At 36.8% G+C, this 24,284-nt stretch overlaps 4 protein-coding genes across 8 annotated transcripts; 2 read left to right on the forward strand and 2 right to left on the reverse strand.

Moving 5' to 3' along the window:
- Positions 1–4,300: 4,300 nt before the first annotated feature.
- On the forward strand, positions 4,301–5,424 carry hypk (huntingtin interacting protein K). The gene is made up of 4 exons (XM_081359856.1): positions 4,301–4,538; positions 4,897–4,952; positions 5,064–5,115; positions 5,208–5,424. The coding sequence occupies exons 1-4, from the start codon at positions 4,377–4,379 to the stop codon at positions 5,301–5,303; spliced, it is 366 nt and encodes a 121-aa protein (XP_081215982.1). The 5' UTR covers positions 4,301–4,376; the 3' UTR covers positions 5,304–5,424.
- A 1,308-nt stretch (positions 5,425–6,732) lies between these two features.
- mfap1 (microfibril associated protein 1) lies at positions 6,733–11,463 on the reverse strand. Its single transcript, XM_081359846.1, has 8 exons — positions 11,197–11,463; positions 10,671–10,887; positions 10,435–10,567; positions 10,154–10,341; positions 8,133–8,402; positions 7,871–8,030; positions 7,702–7,791; positions 6,733–7,165 (listed from the first exon to the last, which is right to left on the reverse strand). Exons 1-8 carry the CDS (start codon positions 11,276–11,278, stop codon positions 6,986–6,988), a joined length of 1,320 nt encoding a protein of 439 aa, XP_081215972.1. The 5' UTR covers positions 11,279–11,463; the 3' UTR covers positions 6,733–6,985.
- A 508-nt stretch (positions 11,464–11,971) lies between these two features.
- Positions 11,972–13,562, reverse strand: hddc3 (HD domain containing 3). 3 transcript variants are annotated; one of them, XM_081359853.1, is made up of 5 exons: positions 13,383–13,562; positions 13,154–13,273; positions 13,014–13,069; positions 12,591–12,831; positions 11,972–12,483 (listed from the first exon to the last, which is right to left on the reverse strand). In XM_081359853.1, the coding sequence occupies exons 2-5, from the start codon at positions 13,266–13,268 to the stop codon at positions 12,353–12,355; spliced, it is 543 nt and encodes a 180-aa protein (XP_081215979.1). In that variant the 5' UTR covers positions 13,269–13,273; positions 13,383–13,562; the 3' UTR covers positions 11,972–12,352. The 3 variants fall into 3 exon arrangements, with proteins under 3 accessions (XP_081215979.1, XP_081215980.1, XP_081215978.1); XM_081359854.1 differs by having other exon boundaries at positions 11,972–12,117; positions 12,313–12,483; positions 13,154–13,471; XM_081359852.1 differs by having other exon boundaries at positions 13,154–13,445.
- Positions 13,443–23,577, forward strand: vps33b (VPS33B late endosome and lysosome associated). 3 transcript variants are annotated; one of them, XM_081359842.1, is made up of 24 exons: positions 13,443–13,651; positions 14,371–14,505; positions 14,585–14,665; positions 14,802–14,863; positions 14,952–15,001; positions 15,104–15,171; positions 15,257–15,302; positions 15,384–15,478; positions 16,089–16,193; positions 16,285–16,375; positions 16,483–16,560; positions 16,688–16,761; positions 16,847–16,933; positions 17,053–17,143; positions 17,695–17,769; positions 17,883–17,947; positions 19,792–19,846; positions 19,939–19,985; positions 20,167–20,299; positions 20,407–20,480; positions 20,570–20,671; positions 20,771–20,846; positions 22,640–22,762; positions 22,953–23,577. In XM_081359842.1, the coding sequence occupies exons 2-24, from the start codon at positions 14,410–14,412 to the stop codon at positions 23,030–23,032; spliced, it is 1,854 nt and encodes a 617-aa protein (XP_081215968.1). In that variant the 5' UTR covers positions 13,443–13,651; positions 14,371–14,409; the 3' UTR covers positions 23,033–23,577. The 3 variants fall into 3 exon arrangements, with proteins under 3 accessions (XP_081215968.1, XP_081215967.1, XP_081215969.1); XM_081359841.1 differs by lacking the exon at positions 13,443–13,651 and adding an exon at positions 13,977–14,148; XM_081359843.1 differs by lacking the exon at positions 13,443–13,651 and having other exon boundaries at positions 14,253–14,505.
- The last annotated feature ends 707 nt before the right edge of the window (positions 23,578–24,284 follow it).

The raw sequence follows: 24,284 nt of genomic DNA on the forward strand, positions 1-24,284 counted from the left end.
TATACAGTGTATTCAATGAAGCTGTAATCTCTCCCTCAGAGTGAAACACCCAGAATGACTGGAGGTCTTTTCACTCCATAATTGGGGGCCTTGTGTGAGAGAAGGACACTAGCACACTGTTCGAACAAAAGCACAACGTACAATACAGATCACTCAGCAAGCTCCATGAGAAACATCTGATCAATGTTATTTAATGGGCTTTAGAACAAATGATGGAAAACAATCATCCACAAATACACACATAGAGGTGTTGTTCTACAATCCGGCCATTATGAGAGAATGAACGTTACTGGAAGAACATTTCTTCATAACTTTGATAGAACCTTGCCAGAACGTTAGCCAAGATTCTGAGAACGTTCCTTGTTTGCAGAGTTAAGGTTGTCACTATAGCCTACCTTTACTTTGTGTTTCATGTTTCATCATAAAAAACATGAAAAACATGAAAAATACTTTTTTCTTGGTAATGCGGATGTTGAAGGAACACGGAGTTTCCATTTTATCATTTTGGAAATGTTACTTCTTAATGTTCTAACAACATTCTGAAACTAAAAAATGTTAGACGAACATCCAACTACATCGTTACAGAAAAAAGGCTCCATGAATGATGCATGCATAATGTTTTTTGTGCTTACATTTTGAGAACATTATTAAAGTTCAGATTCTCTGAACTCTGAACAAATGTTCTATCAACATTATTGGAGGACCATTTGTTCATAACATTGCCAGAATGTTAGCCAAACTTCTGAGAGAGTTCCCTGTTTGCAGGGTTAATCACTATTATACCTTTACTTTGTGTTTCATGTTTTAGCACATATGAAAAACATCAGATGGAACAGAAGTAATCCAGCAAAAATGATTGGAGAAAATATCATAATTTGAAACAAAAACAAATTATACGTACATAATTAATGTGCTCCAAAAAAAAATAAAAAAAAAATCATATAAAGCATGAAGGAATGATTAATTCCAAATTAATCCCAAATTATAAAACGGATAGTTCCGATCCTTGATTCTGATTAGTTGAGCCGCATTCGAAGCCGTTGTAAATTTAAAGGAACACTCCACCGTTTTTTGAAATAGGGCTTATTCATCTTCTTTCCTACATTTAGATAGGTGGGCAAATGCATTTTTGTCTCAGTGCATGCATTGTTTTAATTTGACAGGGTCGGCGCTAGCTTAGCTTAGCATATTGAATGGAATCCTTTGTTGCCAGCTAGCATGTCCTGAGTAAAAGTAATATAAAAAATAAAAAAACCCCACCTAATTACTTCTTGTGGCCTGCATATTCACAATGAGTACAAATAGCGATGCAGATTAACACTAGGCGATTTCCTAGGCAGATATTGACTTATATATTAAGGGCTATATTAGGGGGAAGCACAGGCAAAGCACTGCTATTTGGGCGTGATATCTCTGCGCCCAAGTAGCAGTGCTTCGCCTGTGCTTCCCCCTAATATAGTCCCAAGTCAATATCTGCCTAGGAAATCGCCTAGTGTTAATCTGCATCGCTATTTGTACTCATTGTGAATACGCAGGCCACAAGAAGTAATTAGGTGTTTTTTTATTTTATTTTTTATATTACTTTTACTCAGGACATGCTAGCTGGCAACAAAGGATTCCATTCATTGTGCTAAGCTAAGCTAGCGCCGACCCTGTCAAACTAAAACAATGCATGCACTGAGACAAAAATGCATTTGCCCACCTATCTAAATGTAGGAAAGAAGGTGAATAAGCCCTATTTCAGAAAACGGTGGAGTGTTCCTTTAAATTACTCAACAAACATACACCTGTGACCGCATTACATTAGTATTACTGCGCAACCGCCATTTGTGATTCTTTGTTGCTTGGCAACCTCTTTGGAACTACATTGCTTGGCGGAGGAATAAATAAACTCCGCTCCGCTTCGTGCCTAACAACGCCCCTTATTAGCTGTTCTAAATTCACTGAAAATCACGGCTTCGCTGGGCTTATTGCTTTACTTTGTCATCATAGACACTGTGTAGCAGAGCCAACACTTTCCAAAAAACATGACCTCTATTGACTAATTTGACAGCCACAGCTCAATCCCATCCGCACTGAAGTGTGCTGCCCTACTAAATGATAAAATCAAGCTACATTTTAGGTCAATCTCTAAATGCTAAAGCTCACACAGTGCTACTACCATCACATGCAGGAAAGCTTACTTGTGCCCAGCAACAGCGACAACGCATCACTTCCCACACTTGATCCGGCTGTCAGAGGAAATTTCCAAGTCCAGTGGCTGTCAGAGATCAATCGTACAGAAGAATAAATAGACTGGTAATGATGGGGAAAGGCTTCCTATGAAACCTTTGTAACATTCCTCAAAGAATGTAAACATATTCAACGGAGAACAGCAGAAGAGAAGAGCAGGTGTGCTCTGAAAAGGCGTCCTTTTTGTTAAGCTGATTATAAGTTGAAGAGGTGGAAAACCCAGGTGGATGAGAAAGGCTCGTAGTAACAGTGTTGCTTTAAGTATTTGTCACTGGTAAACCTATTAAAGGACAAAAATAGTGTGGTGAAAGCTTTGGGACCTAAACAACATCTGTCTGTTTATAAGCGAGGCTGTCTAATTGTGTACATGGTTTTATGTCAGAACTGAAGTCTGGATGCTTACAATTTGGAACTAATTGTAGCCTACTATTTAATGGCATCTCATATACCCATAATCATCTTCAGCCTTGTGAGTGACTGTATAAAAAAAAAAAAAATATCAACATTTCAAATCAATATATATTTTTTTCCAGAGAGATAACAAAAACTGTAATTTTCTCTCTCTAAAAAAGCTCAAAATTGTACCTACTAGTCAAAGGTTGAATTTGTCTCATGAAACGTTTAACTAAATCCTAATGCTTAAAGTCTGCACGAAACGGAAGTTGCAAGTCTTTTTGTCCCTATTGTAACATATCCCAAGCAAGAAAAAAAAAAAAGTAGGACAGGGTTTTTTCCCCATTGGGAATTGATTGGATCGTTGGATCAGAATGGATTGGATTTGCTATAGACCTTATTCACAGCAGCTCCATTTTTGATTTTTTACAGGATTTAAAGCGAGGCTGTGAGGGATAGACATGCATCACTTCAGTGGATTGTAGGCTACTGTTATTTATCGTGTTTCTGAATTGTTCTGCTGATGAAACACTGCAAATATATATTTCCAAGAAATTTCAGCGGACAAAAATCTCCAGAAAACATGAGCTATGGAAAATTATAAGTGATCTAGGAGTTTATGCTTCTTTTTACAGCGGATAACATTGAAAACATGGCAAGTGTGGTTGACCAGGGGTGGTTGATTATGATTTCACTTTTCTAACTTTAGTTACTGTGTAATGTTGCTGTCTGGGAATAAACAACATCTGCAAAGTTACGACACTCAAAGTTCAAAGCAAAGGGAGATATTTTATTTTAAATTGCTTTTTAAGGACTACAACAAACGGCTGGTTGGGACTACACGACATTCCTCCCGGGTTAGTGACATCACCAACGCTAACATTTACATAAACCCCGCCCCCAGAACAAGATTTATAGATAATCAAGACAGAATATGCTAATCAATGACTAGAAGATAACCACATATGCTACATAAATTCATCAACTAACCATTCAGAAATGTTGTCTACATGTTGTCACTTCTTCTTGAGTCTCTCCATCTTTCTGACTCTGGTTTGAACATAAAAGGCTAAATGTTTTTTAAATTTTCAGTGCGTGTGTGTGAGGTAATCGGAGCTGCTGACACACACAAGCTCTTGAGGCTCCGCTCTCTGTGCTGGGAGCAGCAGCTCATTTGCATTTAAACCTCTATGATTTAAACGGACAGACACAAAAACGGCTAGTTTTTGCTCACCCTCAAAAAGTGACAACTTTAACATGCTATATAAAAAATATCTGTGGGGTATTTTGAGCTAAAACATCTCTTTACATCTTGTGAAAAGAGCATTATAGGACCCCTTTAAAGATTACAAGGGTGTGTAAGTGCACGGAAAAATTATGTGCATGGAAAATACTGCAATATTCCATAAAAATGTCATTTTGATTTCATAGTGACTTTAAAAGATTGTGAGGGAAAAGTGGCCAACAAGTGTCCAGCATACTTGAGGACTTTCATATTGTTAAAAAAATAATGGTTTCGCTGTTGATTCGTGTTTTAAAGTAGATATTTAAAATATTTCTCCTAACTTGTTATTAAACCCATATAGAGATTTGCAGTTTTAGAGAGTATTTCTATATTTCTACTATGTTATTTTAATTATTATATTACACACACGCACGCACCATAGGCACGCACACACAGTGTGTTACATGAATCTCAGTCCGGGTGTTTTCATAACTGTTTTGTGTTCCGGCTGCGTGCAGAAGCAAACATGGCGGCTGAGGGAGATGTGGATTTGGACCTGGAAGCTGATGAGAACTGTACTGGAAAACCAACAGAAAAGCCCCGAAAACATGATAGTGGAGCTGCTGATTTGGAAAAGGTTACCGACTATGCGGAGGAAAAAGAAATATCCAGCTCGAATTTGGAAACGGTGAGTTGACAGAAGTATCAGCAGCGAATGAAGATAACCTGGCTAACTGAGTAACATGTGCGGCAGAAGTGGACAGTAGATTTCTGTATTAACTCTCATATAACTATGGTGCATCCTCTGTAATCACGCAAATTATGATAAAGTTTTAATATTGTCATTTTTCAGCAGTGGACTGCTCAGCCGGTTTAACTTAGTTTGCTACTAAGTGAGCACTGAAGTGAGACCTATACCCTTTCAAAAGGATCATTAAAGCATTAATGTATTCCTTAAAAGTAGATGCTCAAAAATCTTAAGTAATATGAAGAATAAATGAGTTATGTTATGAATTTTAATGCGTATTTGACGTGCGTTTTTAAAGGCCATGTCCGTGATTGGGGACAGAAGATCCAGAGAGCAAAAGGCTAAACAGGAAAGGTGGGAAATTTTGATCCCTCATCATCTTGTTTCAACAATAAAATAAATATTTTAGCAGCAGAGGTTAATAAATGACCATCACGAGAATACTCATTTCTATCACTTCCACAGAGAAAAAGAACTGGCCAAAGTAACAATAAAGAAGGAAGATGTGGAGCTCATTGTGAGTATACAGAAGTGTATTTTTATGCGAGATTCATGAACCTGTTTACTTTAACATGGAAATGAAGAAACATGATAATGTCATCCTGACAGATGGGAGAGATGGAGATTCCCCGATCCGTGGCGGAGCGCAGTCTGAGAGAACACATGGGAAATGTGGTGGAGGCTTTGATTGCTCTGACCAACTGAGTGGATGAGACTGCTTTGAGATGTATGGACACATTGGACTGCCGCCTTCTTGCTCATGATCAACCCTTTTTCACACTGTATTTAGTCTCTAATAAAGGAACCCTTTTTTAAAAGTCTTAAACAGTACAACTCACCTCTTTTCATTTCTTATAAGCTCCAGCCTCTGTTTTGGTAATGCATTCCAGATGAACCAGTGAGATCATGGTTGCTGCACACTTTTTAAAGCCAAATTTAAGGCTTTTTAATACCTGAAGAAATACAAATTAATACTGTACATTAGGAGTGTGCAATATTGACAAACAATTATGTTGTGATATTTTCAAAGTTTTGTTGATTATAATGTGTTTTTGTGCTGGTACTATGACTGGTTTGGGCCTGTTGTTGACAGCTGACTCATGAAGATATTAATATTATTCACATTCTATGCGCTGGTCAGTTTACAGCAGTGACAGAAATGAACATTTTTATTAAGGGGCGATATTTGCCACTTTAAATTGATTTCCAGGGCATTTTTACACAGCATTTACAATTGCATAAATAATGCAATGCGATTTTTTTTTAATTCAATATTTAAAAATGAAATTATTTCTTATTTTGAACTTTTCATTTGAAGGGTATTTAAAAAAATAAAACCGCGAGTAGGTGGCAAGCAAGTCACAGTTGAGGGAGTCATTCCTTCAAACGGCTGATTCATTCGGGAAAGAAGCAAGTGATGGACAATTGAATTATTAGTTAAACTGATTCGTTCAAAACGAATTCAGTCGGTAAAAAAACAAACAAAAAAAAAAAAACATCGCTGTCTTTTGCAAGGTTCTGCTACGGTTTCATTTTGAAATTTTTTTGTCGGCGAAATAAAGGAAAAACAAACAATGTTGAGTCTAAACGTAACTCACAATTTGAACTTATTGTTCATTTAACTTTTGTATAAAATATCACATTTGCAATTGTGCTGGGGAAAATTTCATATTATGTAGTTAAAAGACAAAAACTAATTTGGGGACATCTACAACTGCACACATCACGCAGTGAAAGCACGAGTGACAAAAGCGATGTCAGCTCGCAGTGACTCGCATTTCGTTAAAACAATGATTACAATACATATCACCATAGACAATACATATCGCACAACCCCCAGCACATAAAGAATTAACTTACAATCGAACAGACATTAGCCATTTTCTTCTTCTCTCCTCCTGTTGCGCGTGCAGGAGACAGTCGTATTATGCTGAGGCGAATTGTCACGTGAACAAGCAAATCCACAAAGATAGAATAATAAAAAAATATGGTAAATGGTTAATATGGTAAAGCATTCAAATATGTCTAAGTAAAAGTGTCATCCGAAATGTAAGACCTCTTAAATGTAAAATATAAGCCTTTTTTAAGACTTAAATATTTCAAACCTAATTTAAGACTTAAGCAAACCTGGAGATCAGTGTCATAGTAATTTATTACCATAAAACAAAAAGTACATTTTTTTTCCCATTAGAAACAAAGAAACTAAAGAGTCCGAATTCTGTACACATGAAACATCTAGATGTACACAATCTAAATGCAATAAAGATTGAATGGATTTCTGAGGTTTCTCCAACACTCGCATGTAAAATAAGGGTGATGTGGGGGGTGGGGAGTTTAAAAGTGTCCTTGTTTGAGCTGAATTTGCTCTTCTAGCATAAATAACAGGATTATGTCTTCCTCTTATGCACTGTTGGCCGATCGAACACGTCCCTCACGCCCCCTGCCTTCTGTTTGAAGAACTTGCTGTTCTGAGCGCTCTCCTGAGCCCAGGCAGAATCAAATGAAGTGGTGTCCTGATCCACCAGATGTGTGTATTTAGTGCGTCCAGAACGTCCAAAGTTTTTGACCTACAAAGTACATTGAATAATCAGTTTAGTATAAACATGGATGCTAGACTACTAAAGTTAAGGGCCCAAAAATGTGACAAAGCAGATTTGCTAGAAGGTAGTACTACATTTTTAACTGCTAACTACTAAATTGAACAGACAATATCCCACATGATTCAGTCTGCATTAACCACCTCTTTTTTCCCTTCTTTTTAACAATTGACCACAAACTCGCATTCCAATCTGCCTTTATCCAATCAACAACCAAGGGAATGAACGGTCTTTTCCTTTACGATAATCCCTTTCACTCAGATGTATGCCAGAATACATCAGAAAAGATCTGCCGCTACTTCCATTTCATTGTAACTTCGGCTCTCAAAATCAGAGATCTGATTGGCAGTGGTACTAATCTCCAAAATCTGATTTTAAGTATTTAACATTTCTACCTTTGGAAAACTAACCCAACACCCAAAATAAACTGATCTGAGGAATAAACTATACAGCTGTAGAATGGCATTTCTAAACCAGTATGATGGATTCAGATACATGGCACTGACCTGCATGACTTTGGGTAAGATTGTTTTGTTGAAATGGTCCTCAAGAGTTGGAGCACTGAAGTCTCTCCTGAAGACATCTTGCTCTTCATCCTGCAGAAAAGATGAAATGTATATCAGACAAAACAACAAATTATGGTAATCTGGTAATGATGATCTGCTTATCACTCACCATGAAGAAAGCTCCTCTGTGATAATACTTCTGCAGAAACTTGTATTTGCCCTTCGATGCTTTGTTGGTGACAACTTTTCCATTTGTGCGCAGTTCTGCTCTGCGCTCTTCCTCGGTAAGACTGTGAAACCTCTCGATTTCTGCTTTCTCTTTCTCCATTCTGCAATTTAAAGAAATGCCATGTCAAATTTGTAATGACTTACTTTCTAAAAAAATAATGTAATGTTTTGTTGTTGTTGTCGTGAAAATGACGAGTACTCACGCTTCTCTGCATTCTCTGTCCCTCTTAATACGCTTCAGTTCTCTCACTTTCCAGGCCTCATATTCCTCCTCTTCATTTTCTCCATCTGTGTCCAGAGCGTCAAGAGCAGCCAGCGTACGTTTGTTCTCCTCAAACTCTTTCTTGGCCTCTTCCTCTACAATCTTCAGCGTGTAGCGGCGTCTCTCTTCAGCTTGCTTTTTGGCTTCGACTTCCAGTTCTTTCTGTTTCTGCTCCTCTGCTTCTCGTTCTGCGACTGTCACCCTGTCCTTCCTGAAACGTCACATTGATGAAAGAGTTTGAGAGTTGTGCTTCATATTTTGAATAAGCTTTTATTATATTTTCATTTATCAAGGGTCGGCTGTCAACTGTCTAGCTTTATATTATCTCAGTGTTAGACAGCACAAGATTAAAATAACATTAACCGGCACTGTAAAGCATGTAATGTAACAGCTGCCTGTTTGCTGAATAACAGATCTCAAAGCCCCAATATACTTGAAGCGCAAATCGAAGAACGAACTGATGTGACGTGACTTTGCTAGAGTGCTGAATTACAGAGCTCATGCAAACATTCACATTGCTATAATCATGCTTTTCTTATACTTTATTTAAAATGCTTGCAGTTTTCTCAATTTTCTTGTGCGTTTATTTTGTCATTGAGAGGAAAGTACGCAGCACATATTTACATATTCATCTAAACGCCGCTCTCAGCAAAGTGGGCGGTGTCAGATGTTCGATATCAGTATATTGCTGCTCACGTATTTCGAACTTCGTTTTACCCCTAAACGAAGAACAAAAAAAGAACTTCGCCGTGAGTATATTGGGGCATTTAGAGAGGGCATATATTGCCCCCTTTTACAAAATCTTGATTTTGCTTCTGGAGTCTACTAGAATAGGTTTTTATGCTTGAATGTTCAAAAAAACTATTTTTTCACATTACTGCAGCACCTCTCTTCCCAGTCTGTCAGTAACACTCTGTTTAGTTCATGTCTCTATGAAGCCCCTCCTTCCAATAAGCACAAAATGCTCTGATTGGTCAGCTGGATCAGTGTGTTGTGATTGGTCAACTGCTTTAAAGCTGCAGTCAGCAAGATTTTTTTGATCATATTCACTGAAACCGACACTATGCTCCGACAGAACAACATAAATCAGCATAAATCAGTTTTAGAAAAAACCTGCACTTCTACCTCCACCTGGAGCCTGTTATTTGTTTTGCAAAAATCCACCACTCCCGGTTCTTCTGGTCCAATCAGCGCAGGGCTGTGTGAGATCTGACTGTCAATCACAGTTCGTGCACATGCCACAGATCCCCCTCCCCCTCGCGCACTTTACAATATCACATGCCTGAAGTTCGAAGGTGTGTCGAATTGTACGAAGCTTGATGGCGGAGAGAAAATCTACTAACAAGCTTACAATTCCTCTGTTATTGCTATCTATGGATAGATTAGCCAGGGCAGCCTACCTCCGAGTCCATGGTGTTGATCGATGCTGAAAAGACGGACGCGTTCACAGAAAATCTGGTGCACACGCACTGACGAGCACGACCTCGATGAGAGGGTGCTCGGTGGTAGTGGGGCAGGGTCATGAGAGTTGTAAACATATTTTTTTTTTTTGCCTAAGTCCCTTCAATCTGCCAGATTTGCCGACTGCAGGTTTAAACATTTTGGAAAAGTCACATCCCTTACCATAGCCGTAAATTTCAACACTACTAACTAACTCACTCAACCAGGCCTCGCCCCCTTCTTTTTGCGTATGCCTTGGGCAGGAATTATTTTAATGAGGATTATTATGACGTGCTTCTTCCCAGAAGAAAACTCAAGACTACAATCAAGGCATTTCAGGGAGTTCAGAAACAGTGCTTACTGATATAGGGAACAACTTATTTTGGAGGGGAAATTGTGCTTTGTAACTTTGCAGACCTTTTTCAAGCTCAAACGGCAACATTACACACATTGAATATGTAAAAAAAAAAGAAAAAAGCATAATAGGTCCTTTTTAAGATTAATTTATATTAAGAAACTCACTTGCGAATGAACACCGGTTTCAACCGAGGCTCAGCTTCATCCTCGCTGTCTGTGTACTCCTCATACTCTGACTCTGATTCAGACTCCTCACCGGACTTCCCCTCCTCCTCCACCTCCATGATCTCCATTTCCTCGTTCTTCTTCTCTTGTGCACGTTGACGCATCATTGCTCTCCTCCTCTCAATTTCCTATACAGAAGAAATAACACCACTTATTTGTAAACTCATTTAATGCATATACAAGTCTTTGCTTTTCCTAAATATTTTGTTCAAGTGACCCACTTCATCGTCAACTTCCTCCTCCTCTTCATCTTCGCTGCTCTCCTCTCGCTCAGGGTGCCAGGTTCCTTCATCCGAGTCCTCGCTGCTTTGAACAATCAGCTCTGGCTCTGCTATCTGCCTGTGTCTAGCGAGCCTGTGGAAGTCATAACAGTGCATTTCACATTAACACCAAACGGTCCCCGGTACAAGAATAATATATTTGAATAAATTGTTTTGCACAGATAGATAAGCTGTACCTTTCTTCAACATCTTCGGAGACTCGATTCAAGAGACGTCGAAGACGAGGATCAGATTTTTCCTCCTCTTCAACTTCCATTTCTGCTTCAGCCTCTTTACCCTTCTTAACAAACTGGAAATCCTCCTCTTCTTCATCTGAGGACTCCATTGGGGCATAATCTGGACGCTTACCTGACACATATCGCTTCACCTTCACCTTCTCCATAGAAAGCTCACCTGAAATGAAATAAGAACAAAACAATGATGATACTGTCACAACCTGTGTGTCAAGTTTTTAAAAGATGACAAAATGTTATTTACTTTTCGCTTCATGCTCTCTCAGACATGAGTAACGTTAACATTCAGATAGAGCATGTTCCCACAACCGCCACTAGACTCAATATACGAACATACTCAGATCCAAACCAGTCTAATTACAGGGGTTTTATTATGTTTAAGACGAATATTTCCATTATAATGACTTCGTACATGACATGCTAATAGTCAAAGCTAACTATTTCTCAGTTTCTCCGAGAAATACGTTACCTTTTTCATTGCGGATCGGCACAGCTCCTGCCGTCGACTGAATCGGCGGCTGCTTGGAATTTAATGCGTTTGGTCCTGACATTTTGGACAGTTCAAGTGTGTCCCTTTACACTTGAAGAATACACGGTCGATGAAAGTCTGCGTAAAAATCCTGTTTACAGTTCTTTATCCACTAACATGGACGTCCCGGAAATATGACGGTAACTGGCGGACGTAAAGTTCCCCCGCGGAAACACTGACCTTTTTAGTAGTTCCTACTTCAACCCCGCATTATTATTAATTTTCACCTGTCCTTTTCTTTTGGTGGTGACTGATAAGTTATCAGATGTATAATAATAATCAGGTAAAAGTGATGCATTTTTAAATATAATTTTTATACATATTCATATTGATAATAACTTTTATTTATTCTTTATCGAACAATTACTATGGAAACCTTTACTATGATTACACTTTACAGCTGTTTTTTATTCTAAAATCATACAGTAATTATACTCTCCTCTTGCTCAAATTAAAATCTCCTTCAAACAGTGTTAGAAGCTTTTAGGATTGTTTAATCATCTTATTATTATTATTAATTTAATTAAAAAAACACTGTGGTGGTTTATTCCAAAAGTCTAAAAGACAGTTTTTTTGTAGAAACAATAACTACAACTTTATAACAGTAACTGTCTGAAAACTAAACTATATTTTTACCAAGATGTTTTGGTTAAAAAATATATATTGTATGTTTTATTATTCATATGGATACATTTCTGAAATAATACACAACACATCACATTTAACAAAACTTTAATTGAATTTCATAACTGTGCGTGTATTGTACACTTATTATTATTGTCATTATTATTAAATAACAAAATTATCTAATTGAAAAAAAAAATAATAATCTAACAATCTTTATATTAAAGGGACAGATACCTTAAAATGTATACCCGGATGTTGTTCTAACTCTGTATGACTTTACTAAGCGGAGCACAAAAGGAAATATCATTCTTCCTTACATCTCCTCTTGTATAAATACACAAGAATCTCATCCAGGTTTGGAGCAACATCAGGGCAGGTAATGGTGACAGAATGATCATTTTTGCTGAACTGTCCCTTTAGGTTAAAGACTCAAGAGCATTCCATGATGATCAGTTGCATCAAAAACACATCAGAACTGCACTCCTCTCTCCAAAAACAGCTGCTGCATTTTCTCCTCAAGAGCTGGATTGGTGCCACGAAGCCCTTTTGCCACCTGAGATGCCCATACAAAGTATTCTTGAACCCTTTCTGCCGTCCAACCTGTCAACATAGATACAAGGCAGCATTTTTACACTAACGGTAAAATTACATATTGTAATATACTCATGCTTACGCAAATCTCCTGAGCAGCAGTTTCAATATCTCACCTGTGGGTGTGCAACGGTTGAGGTCCCGTAAATTATACAGCTTGTCAGCTAGTTTAACTAGTTTGGCCTGATGACTGCAGTGTGGCGCATGCACCACTTGCAGGCGTTTTCTTTCCTCTTTTGGCAGCGACTTGTCGTCCGTCACCTCCTGGACAATTCTTGCCACTGTTGTTCCAAACACAGACTCCAGCTCCTCAAAAGTTGTGTCAGTGTCCTCTACTGTGTCATGAAGCACTGCTGCCTGTAGCACAAGTGTACAGTTCAATCACATCAATGCATTTGCAAACTTCCATTAGCCTCTGTAATAAATCACTGGATGGCTCGTGAATTAAACCTCTTGTTATTTCTCTATAGATTACAATATTTATAGATAAAGCACAAACTGTACCTTAAAAGTCACCCACAAACAAATATCTGACTCACTTGTAAAACTTCGATATCTGTGATTCCACCCTCATGACTTAAAATCCTTGCCACCCCTGTAATGATAAGAAGAGCAGCTTATTTTCTGGAGTGAGACGGATTATATATAATTTGAAGTTTAGTGCTCTAGTTTATAGTACCTATGGGGTGATTGATATATGGTGTGGCATCAGGATCCTTACGGCGCTGATTACGATGTTTCTCTGCAGCGAAGTTGACCGTTTCCAGCAGCACTGCAGTCGACGATGAATTCATAGTTACTTTAAAGAAGAATAAGAGAGTGCACAGTCTGATAACTGTGTCTATAAATACATTGGCCAGAATATACAGGTAACGTATGTATTAAAACCGTAGACAATGTTACATTACATATTTGATGTTTGTGTATTGACGGCTGGTGTATTGTGTCCGCAAGTCTAAGATGTCCGTACTGAAACAAGCGTCGTGATATTCGATTCGTGAAAGAATTGTTCGTTTGAGTCAAATCTTTTCAATATTTTTTTTTTTTTTTTTAATTGAATTGCTAAGAACATACAAAACCAATGCCAGGGGAAAATACAATTGCGAGTAAAGCTACAGATTATATAGTCAGGAGAATATTATGCAAATGAATTGCTGGATGTACTGAGAGTGTCCAGGTAGGATTTAAGTTCCTTATAGAAACTTTTATGAATCAGTTCACTGGTTTGCAATTCCTTGATGATTTAAGTCATTTAACATGTTATTGTACTACAGTTTTGTCAATAATAATAATCTTTTTTAAAGCGTGCAAAAGGATTATTAGCCAAGTGATGTAAAGAGTATATTGTTTATTGTTAAAACAAATTAAGGTTGTAATTTGTAAATAACTTTTATGATTAATTATGCCTGCAACTGGACCAGGTCGAATAAAATTATAACAAACATCGTGATTTAATCGAGAAACGTAGTAAATAAAGAGCGACTAGCGAGATGTGCTCACATGTATGGTTTTATAGTAAAGTTTCAGCACATGCCACACCGGAAGACCACAGGATGAGAAATGGAATCACTGAATTGGTTTTGCTGTTCGAAAGAATCGATTTGCGGAAATGAATCGGACTTTCACTAAGCGAGCGTCAGATAGCAAAGCCACTTCCGGAAAAAGGTGGACGAGGTATTATACGAATTCACTGCCTTTTGTGTACATGCTAATTAAACGAATTCGGATAACTACAAAAATGCTACTTTTGTGGCTAACTTGGGATGTGGGGTTGGACGTTCCGATCTGTTTATAAACTGTGGAAATAAATGGCAGAGCTGCTGGATGAAAACCAGCTTCAAAATTGAGCCTCCACAGATCTATGTGGCATTACTGTTCTCCTGAAATGTTTGACAGGTTTATCCAGCTGCGGATAGTGTGGTAGGACCTCTCCATATGGCACAGACAGAGAGGAGAGATGCTCCTGAGCTGCCTGATTTCTCTCTGCTCAAAAGACTAGCCAGAGACCAGCTCATCTTCCTGCTTGAACAGGTGACACGGCCACCACCCACCGTTTCTTTAAATGCAAAGAAGTACTTTTCATTCAATAATTCTGTTGTATGTTTCGCAGTTGCCAGGGAAGAAGGATTTATTTATTGATGCAGATTTAATGAGCCCTCTTGATCGAATAGCAAATGTCACAATATTGAAGGTATGAGAACATGTATGAAATTTTAGGTGAAAGATTTGGCACTCTGTATTTCTAAATAACTAGCAATTTCTATCATCTTGATATGTAGTAGCACCCTTATAATTCTAAGAAGTCTATGCTTGATTTTGCCTTTTAGCAACACGAAGTCGACAAATTGTACAAAGTTGAGCTCAAGCCAATTGTCAGCAGCTCAGACCAGTAAGTAAACTTTAGTTCTTAACAAGTTAAAACAAGTTTTGGTTATATACATGCCTTAATGTATATACATATTCAATCATTTTCACAGGCTGTGCTTCCTGATACGTCCTCGAATACAAACTGTGAAGTGGATTTCAGGTTGGCACTGTTTGCTGTAACATAGTGATAAATAATCTATTTGAAAAAAAAAAAAAGCAGGAGGAAGTATAGTTTAATAGTTTGTCTTAACTGTGTTTACAGAGGTAGTCAATTCAGATAAGACGGCTGGAAGATTCAGAAGATATAAGATCATATTTACTCCACAAAAGGTAACTAGTGATCTGAGAATCATGTTAAATTTTGCAAATAATTTATTTTGTTGTCCGATTCTAATGTTATCGTGAAACTTTACAGTTTTATGCATGTGAGACGGTTCTGGAGGAGCAGGGAGTCTATGGAGGTGGGTTAAGTGTGCTTCATTTTTCTAGCTTTGTTAACGCATCTCCTAATACAGACATTAACTATGATGTTCTTTTAATAGACGTTACAACCGATGAGTGGAATTTCTACATTCTTCCTCTGGATGATGATATCCTGAGTTTAGAGCTGCCTGAATTCTTCAGAGATAACTTTCTGGTAATGCTGTTCTAGATGCTAAGTACATATCTTTAGAGCTAAGAAAAGCTTTTGTTTTGTAATGTTTGATTAGTTTTAGTGAGATTTTTACCTCTTTTTTAGATTTCTAGTATGTATATTATCTTGATATTATTCTTGAAGGAATATTATTGATTTACGACACCAGAATTCAAAAGTTTGGTGTCAGAAAGATTTTTTAAAATGCTTTATTTGCATTTATTTGATGAACAAAAGCAAAAAACAGTAATATTTTGAAATATTAATTTAAAATAAATATTTTCCTGTGATGGCAAAGCCATGGTCTTCAGTGTCACATGATCCTTCAGAAATCATTCTAATATGCTGATCTGCTGCTCAAGAAACATTTCATATTAGTGTCAGTGCTGTGCTGATTATTTAATGAATAGAAAAGAAAAAAAAAGAGTTTATTTGAAATCAGCATCATATTTTGTAACATTATAAGTGTCTTCACTGTCACTTCTAATTAATTTATTGTGCCCTTGCTGAATAAAAGTATTAATTTCTTTAAAAATAATAATAATTAACCCAAACTTCTGACCAGTAGTGTAATTTCAGATAACTGATAACTGATATTTATGTGATTTGTCAGGAGGGAGACCAGCGCTGGGTGACCACTGGAGGAAGTGCTCTAAATCTTTTACAGTCTGTCTATGGTTCCTTCTCAAAGATTTATGGGATTGGTAGATGTGCCAAGGTGAGGATTTGTGACAAATCCTTAACCTCAAGAGATTTTGCTGGATGAAAATCAAGGTAGTCTTTCGTTTCATATGTCTCTTGTTATGTAGATGGTGTATGAATCCTGGAGGGAGCTAATGGAGGAAGGGGAACAGAGAACAAGGCAACCTGAATTCGCAAAAGTCTTTCTTATTGACAGAGGTCAGTTATTTAAAATGAAAATAAATTTACCTTTTGATGAATTCTTATAGTTTTTTAAAACTTGAAAATAAAGCTTATATCCTGGTCACTTGATTTTACTGTTTTAGATGTGGATTTTGTTACTCCTCTCTGCTCTCAAGTTGTTTATGAGGGATTAGTAGATGACATTTTCAGAATAAAATGTGGTAAGTAACCATTGTTTTTATTACATAGTCTTTGTGTCTTAATATGAAATTGTTCAAAACACGTTTAATGAAAACATCACCAGTTGAACAGTTAGTTCTGACATCTTCAAGTTTATTTTGTTACTAGGTAGTGTGGAGTTTGGGCCTGATGTCACTTCCTCTGACAAGAGTATAAAAGTGATGCTTAACTCTCAAGATAAAGTAAGAGTGATATAGACTTTATTAAATTGAAAGTGGTTAGAGACGGCTATTTTAAAAAATGACCCTGCTTGTTTTAATTCATCAGGTGTTCAATGAAATAAGGAACGAGCATTTCTCTAATGTGTTTGGCTTTTTAAGTCAGAAGGCCAAAAATCTTCAAACAGCATATGATGTAAGTGTCTACTGTAGATGGCATGTGTTTAAAAGCGCATTAGTGTAAAGACAACAGGATACATTTTAGCATATTCTGAGTGTGACGATTATCAAAAAATGTGTGTGAATTGGTAACAGAAACGGCGTGGGATGGACATCCAGCAGATGAAGGCGTTTGTTGCAGATGAACTGAAAGGCCTGAAACAGGAACATCGTCTTCTCAGTCTTCGTAAGTTTTGTATACCGATACATTACTGCAAACTTAAAAGTTTGAGGTTTTGAAAATAATAATGAATACTTATTTCAGTAAGGATGCATTAAATTGATTGAAAGTAGCAGTAAAGTTCTTTTGAACTGTCTATTCATCAGAGAATCCTGAAAACAATTACACAGTTTTCTACAAAAATATATATTATATATAATACATTATATGTATTAAGCAGCATGACTGTTTTCAACATTGATAATAATAAGAAATGTGTCTTGAGCAGCAAATCAACATATTAGAATGATTTCTGAAGGATCATGTGACACTGAAGACTGGAGTAATGATGCTGAAAATTCAACGTTGCTTTCACAGGAATAAATTCTAATAAAATAGAAACAGTTATTTTAAATTTTAATATTATTTCACAATATTACTGTTTTTACTGCATTAAATCAAAGTTAAATATTTCCTCTGGCCTCATTAATAGAGCAAATCTTGTTAGTTAGTAGCATTGCTTGAAAACAGTTTCTTAGTAATACATAAAAGAACATGCTTTCATATTCTTCCACTAGATATTGGTGCTAGTGAATCGATGATGAAGAAGAAAACAAAGCAAGACTTCCAGGAATTGTTGAAGACAGAACATTGTAAGTTGTCCTGATAAATATGAGCTCATGATATACAATTTCTACATAAGAATCTACACCATGACACTGTAACCTCACCCATTTCTATATTTCCGCCCTTTATAAAAATCCAGCTTTACTTGAAGGTTTTGAGATCCGTGAATGCATCACCTGCATTGAAGAGCATATCAACAGACAGGTATGAAAAATAAAGATTTATTTTTATAAGACACTGGCAGGGCTTGACATCAACACCCGGCAACCCTCCAAATGTGGATTGATATTTCAGCAGTGTCGTTTAATGCAGTCATATATAGGCCTGTCACGATAACAAATTTTGCTGGACGATAAATTGTCCAAGAAATTATCGCGATAAACGATAATATTGTCGTACTGAGACCATTTTCATTTAATATAATTATAATGGCATAATAATGCAGGTACACCTTTTCAACGATCTATAAACTTTTATTTCTAAAGAATATTAAACATTGAAAACGGAAAACATTTTAAATATCCAAAAAAATGAACAAAACAACCAAAAACAATGAAAGCAATGGACTCTTAGTGTCTGTTAACAAAATAAATGTCTGTTAATAAAAAAAAAATGAAACAAAATTGCACTTCAAAAAATATTAAATATTAGGCTTTAGACATTATTAAATAGTGATACATTCCATAACAGGCAAAACTGACAGTTAGGACCTTTGTAAACAAATAAAAAAAGCCTCAACAAGCCATATCACCCAAATTTTGCACTGTTACTCCTGTTACTTTGTCAAGTGATTGTGTACTGTCGGGAAGACAGAGACGCACTTTATTGCGTGCATGCTACGCACTGAAAATACTTGGTTAGGATTAGGGGTGAGGAGTGCGTGCGTATTACACGCCATAAAGAGTGTATCATATGCACGCAAAAACTATTTTTGGCATATAAATGGCACGAGAAATAACATTTGTGGTATAGATATGCATTTTCATGTGATTGGGCTCGCTGTCGCAACTCACAACTAGCGTCTTCTCTCTCTCCCGGCAGTAGCCGCAAACAGTCCCGCGGCCGCCGGCGCTTTCCCATACAAAGACCATGTGACTGACAAGCGCCGCCTTCCCACACAAAGACCATGCAACTGACAACAAGAGGGTTCACTCCTCCTATACGCTAAAGAACCGAGCGAGAGTGGTCATCCAGTCTCTTTGGTAGAGAGAGAGAGACGAGGAAAACAAACAAGCATGCAAATGGAATTATCGCGGCCGGAAAAATTATCGAGCTCATTTTTTTTATCGTGCGATTAATCGACTTATCGACTATCGCGACAGGCCTAGTCATATATAAATGTTTACCATATATACATTTTTCATTTGTAGTCTTTTAAAAAGGCATCTGAAATAAAAAACTAAGTGCAATGTAGTGTTGACAAAAATATCTATTTTTTAATAAATATCGATACTGAAATATCTGAAATGCTTCCAATACTCATTTTCTGCCGTATAGATATAACCAGCTGTGCTTTCTCGCTCTCTCATCTCTCCGACAGCGAGTCACACACAAACCAGTCTCCCCTCATTCACTTGATTCATTTGCTCCGGATGAATGTTGTTGCTGTCACAGGGCTTGAACGTAATTTGTTCTCACACCCAAAGTGTGTGCACATAAAGCTGCCTCTTAGTATTGAGTTGGTATTCGCTGCTTATTGCACTTAAACAGTCAAATACACACAACATAATGTCAAAATGCTTGGCGAGTATTCACGTATGTTTTAAGTGAAAGAAAACGCATGTGTAACAGTATAATGGATCCGTGTGTCAGCCTAATAAACCTGCTGCCACATTATGAGATAATATTGAAAATACATATATGGCCGTTTTTCCCCATGGTATTGATGTCAAAATTGTGGCCAGTGAAAATGCTGAGTGGCTAGTAACTTTGTAAAACCACTAGCAACAGTGGCTGGTGAGCAAAAAAGTTAATGTCAAGCCCTGGTATAATAACACTATAATAATATTGATGCTTGATTTAAAGAATGAGAAAACTCTGTCCATCAGGTGTCAATGATTGAAAGCCTTAGACTCCTTTGTCTGTTGTCCATCACAGAAAATGGTGAGACTGATTTACTCTTGTATGCAAGTTTTATGGCTCAAGTTGTTTATTCCAACAATTTCTTTTAAATATTGCATTTAATTGTCCAACAGGCCTTCTGTCCAAAGACTACCGATCTCTTAAAGCTCAGTACCTTCAGGTATGTTATGATTTGAAATTGTACGTTTGTGAACTTTTCATTTACAGAACCCTTTATAAAGCCATATTTTAACTTAATAAGAATGTCTCTAAAGTAAGTGTTTAAGTGAATCATGAAATTACTGAAGATGATTTTGAGATTTTGTTTTATTTGTTGGTACTATATGTTGTCTCTTGTTCAGAGTTATGGTATAGAGCACCTGCTGACGTTTGCAAACCTGAAGCAGCTGGGTCTACTGGAAGAACAGCAAGCTGGAGAAACACTGACAGTCATGGAGAGTAAAGTAGGGAAACTTGTCAATGACAAGACTGCAGGTGAGAATCTTGACGAGTGCAGTCTCACGCTCTCATATTTATTACACTGACTATAAATGTGCACATATAGTACATGCACTGCATAGTTACTTATGTTTTCTGTCCAGGGAAGCTGACAGATGCTTTCTCCTCACTGGCTAAGAAGAGCAATTTTCGAGCTCTGAGTAAAAAACTGACTCTGGTTAGCAAATATATCTATATCTATAATATATCAAAGAACACAAAAAAGCATGTATAAAATTCTCATAATCATCTAATCTACTTGTACAGGTACCAAAGTCTGGGGAGGAGTATGATCTTCGCGTTCCACGAGACATGGCATATATTTTTAGTGGTGCTTATATTCCTCTGAGCTGCAAACTTATCGAACAGGTTAGCTTTCCAAAAAGGCTTTGACTGGTTAGCCATTATTTTTTTCTCTCTCTTGCTGAACAACTCACAGTGTTTGCTTCTGGACTGTGCTCCTCACAGGTGTTGGAGAGAGATGGTTGGACTGGTCTAGAGGAGGTCTCCCGTATGCTAAATGGACAGGAATTTGCTGTAACAGGTTTGAATAAAGTATTTGTATAAAGCTTTCAGAGTCAAAGGCCCACCTATTTAGTAGTGTTGCTTTCGTCAACGAAAATTATGACGAAATATTGTCGTCAACGAACCGTTTTCACCTGACGAAAACGAGACGAGACGAGACGAGACGAGACGTAAATGCATGGTCATGTGACGATGACTAAAATACATGTATGATGCATTATCGTTGACGAATAAAAACGAGACTAAATGTGGCTTACAAAATAAAAACTATGCTAAAATGTCTCCTCATTTTCGTTGACCAAAACGAGACGAGACGAAATGTTATAACGTCACGACGAATGAGAGAGTTGTGCGTGAACCCATAGCTTTGTCGGCTTTAAATTCTGGATTGCGATCTGGTCACCCGATTATCAGCGAATTTAACAATATTATTCCATTAGTTTTTCATTAAAATGTATCATTGATATATTTGACACATTCATAATCATTACTTTTGCCGGTTCTTTGTGACAGTTGTATGTTATTGGCAGCGTCTCTGGTTACATGAACGCGTCATCGCATCAGCACCAGAACATGGAGATTTTATTTTAGAGAATAATCGCACAACCTATTCGATATTCTATAATTAAATAAACTAATCGAATATACAAAAATCGTGACTCATCCCTGCATGGAATCTCTTGTTTCTTTTCCCAAATCTTCACTCACGTCTCGCCCATTTTCTAAAGGGATTATACACGTTTCTTCATTGGTTCGCTTTAGGCCTATTATATTCGTATTCTTTACTGTGGTAAAGTATAGCATACATTTGTACTTGCATGTCAAATTCTTTTTAACACAGTTTGTGTTTCCTATATTAGACATAGGGCGCGTCAAGTTTAGTTGTAAAGCGCGTTTCACACGCGCGGGTGATTTTTAGTTTCACTTTCTCTGGCAGCGCAATCTCAAACATAGCCTAAATATTTTGCCCATGTGGAGGATAAAATTGGCTATTCAGACCAATTTACATCAAGTAGAAAACACGAAGATTAGATATCATAAAGAGATCGATGGTCTCTTTTCTGCTCGTGTCCCTCAGAGCGCAGAGTGGTTGGCTATTCTGCTATATCAGGCGTCTTTGTGTGGAAATATAAAACGAGTTTTTATTTTTTTAAATAACCCCCCAACCACCGCCGGTAGTTGGTCCATTACCGCGGTGGTAAAAAAAACTGCCACCGTCACAGCCCTAAATATACTAAATAGGCTATAATAAGATAACCTTGTTTTGAAATTCTATATTGACTTGGATTTACAATCTACAATCTATTTACAATAGAATTGCATTACTAAAAAGAGACTAAAATACAATTTTCATTGACTAAAACTAGACTAAAATGTCATGAGTTTTCGTCGACTAAAACTAGACTAAAATGTCATCAGTTTTCGTCGACTAAAACTTGACTAGACTAAAAAGAGTATGAACGTGACTAAAACTAATAAAAACTAAAACGACAGCTTGACACAAAGACTAGACTAAAACTAAAATTAAAACAGGCCGCCAAAAACAACACTAATAGTAATAACAGTAAATTATGCATAATTACATGCAACTAACCCTCAACCAAATCCTAATCCTACTCTAACCCTATAGTAAGTACATGTTGTTAATTATTATTACCAGTACTTAAATGTATCATTACATTGTAACAATGACACCTTAAAATAAAGTGTAACCACGATTTAATTAGAAGTCATTTATATATTCTTAGAAATGAACTTTTTTGCTCCTATCAAGCCTGCCGTTTACCCCTCTTTTCCCCATTTTTGTTTCAGGTGGCAGTAGTAGTTCGGAAGCCAGGACCAAAACTGATGCTCAAAGGATCGTTCTAGTGATGTTCCTTGGTGGCTGCACCTTCTCTGAGATCTCTGCACTCCGGTTCCTTGGCAAGGAAAGAGGTGAAATATTCCAGAATGTGTTTTTTGTGTTTTTATAGTTAATTATTTATTAGTAAATAATATTATATACAAGTTAATATATTAGTATGCCTATAATTTATTAGTATTATTAATATATAATATATAAATAAATATATTAGTAAGTGAACAAATTGAATGTTTGATTAACATAAAATTGTCCATTTGAAAGGTTGCAGATTCATAGTGCTCACTACAGCCATCACGAACAGTGCGCGACTTCTGGAAGCATTGCTGGATAACCACCCTTGAGTCTGTGACAACATTCCACAAGAGGACACTTTATGACTGATCCTAGGACAGCAAAAAGGACAAAATGTGTACTAATCATCCTGGTCATTTATATCTCCTAAAAACAAATGGATTGTTTGAGGGGATGACTATAAAATGTGTTCAGGTATAGTTCACCCAAAAAGGAAAACTGTCATGTTCCAAACCTGGACTTCCCTTTTTTGCAGAACATCATAGAAGATATTTTGAACATTGTTCATCACCAAAATGCTTTGGTTACCATTGACTTTTATTCTATGGACAAAAAAACAGTGAGACATTTATCAAAATTCTTTTATGTTTCACAGAAAAAAAGGTGAATAAATGATGACAGAATTGTCATTTTGAGTGAACTATCCCTTTAATTGTCTTGGCAGGTATCTGAATCTATGAATGGAGAAGTGACAAACAACATAGGATACTAAATTGCACTTTTTAAATTTTTTAAAAACTTTGTTCAGAGTGTGGCAAGAACTGTAACAACTGATTTAAGACTGAACAATAAACAGTTACTGGTGTCAGGTGAATCTTTTATCTCCAGTTAACTTTTATTGAGTACGGTGAACGTGATTTCACCAAGTACCACATGTTCCTGGATCAACATCTTTGTTGATCCTGGAACAACTTTCCAATCAACCAATCAGATTTGAGGGACAAGTTTACAGTTTATGACAAGTTTAGGCTTATAACCAGGGTGAGGTGCCTTCAACATCAGTGTTATTAACCTATAATTTCCCTCTGATTTTAGGGAAAAGTTATGGGTAGGGTTAGGTTTAGGGGTAAGGACAAAATTTTGGGACAGGAATGTTATTCCAGGATCAACAAAATATGTTGATCCAGGATCATGTGACCGGTAGTGAAGTGGCCCTGTTTAGCTGTGTGTTTTGAAGTCAAAATTAATGAGTTTATTGTTTCAAAAGCACAAAAATATGGCATTCAATAGTGATTGGCACACTTCACAGATATGGATGGTACTTGTACATTTTATTGTAAGACATAACAGATATGCTTAATATTATCTATTATTTAACATAACATTTACCAAACGAAAAAAACACACCAAATGTCGGTGTAGAAAAATCAGTTAATCAGAAAACGAATATAGAAATTGAATGCAAATAATGCATAAACAATATATTTCTTATACAATGTCGGGAATAAATGGAAAAATCAGGAGTGGTCATTTGAAAATGTTTCTGAGGTCATGGTGGAACAATCCGCGTCTGTTGTGTGA

The sequence above is a fragment of the Scardinius erythrophthalmus genome, assembly GCF_964197995.2.
Source record: "Scardinius erythrophthalmus genome assembly, chromosome: 2".
Classification (NCBI taxonomy): Eukaryota; Metazoa; Chordata; class Actinopteri; order Cypriniformes; family Leuciscidae; genus Scardinius; species Scardinius erythrophthalmus.

Coding starts and splice junctions, on each gene's coding strand:
- vps33b (XM_081359842.1), top strand. CDS start 14,410: ATGGCACAGACAGAGAGGAGAGATGCTCCTGAGCTGCCTGATTTCTCT. Junction 14,666..14,801: donor CAAATGTCACAATATTGAAG/GTATGAGAACAT, acceptor TTTGCCTTTTAG/CAACACGAAGTCGACAAATT. Junction 16,194..16,284: donor GGATTGGTAGATGTGCCAAG/GTGAGGATTTGT, acceptor CTTGTTATGTAG/ATGGTGTATGAATCCTGGAG.
- mfap1 (XM_081359846.1), bottom strand. CDS start 11,278: ATGTCAGGACCAAACGCATTAAATTCCAAGCAGCCGCCGATTCAGTCG. Junction 10,568..10,670: donor TCCGAAGATGTTGAAGAAAG/GTACAGCTTATC, acceptor TGACTTCCACAG/GCTCGCTAGACACAGGCAGA. Junction 7,792..7,870: donor ACAGAGGAGCTTTCTTCATG/GTGAGTGATAAG, acceptor TCTTTTCTGCAG/GATGAAGAGCAAGATGTCTT.
- hypk (XM_081359856.1), top strand. CDS start 4,377: ATGGCGGCTGAGGGAGATGTGGATTTGGACCTGGAAGCTGATGAGAAC. Junction 4,539..4,896: donor CCAGCTCGAATTTGGAAACG/GTGAGTTGACAG, acceptor GCGTTTTTAAAG/GCCATGTCCGTGATTGGGGA. Junction 4,953..5,063: donor CAAAAGGCTAAACAGGAAAG/GTGGGAAATTTT, acceptor TCACTTCCACAG/AGAAAAAGAACTGGCCAAAG.
- hddc3 (XM_081359853.1), bottom strand. CDS start 13,268: ATGAATTCATCGTCGACTGCAGTGCTGCTGGAAACGGTCAACTTCGCT. Junction 13,070..13,153: donor ATATATCAATCACCCCATAG/GTACTATAAACT, acceptor TTATCATTACAG/GGGTGGCAAGGATTTTAAGT. Junction 12,484..12,590: donor CAACCGTTGCACACCCACAG/GTGAGATATTGA, acceptor CTATGTTGACAG/GTTGGACGGCAGAAAGGGTT.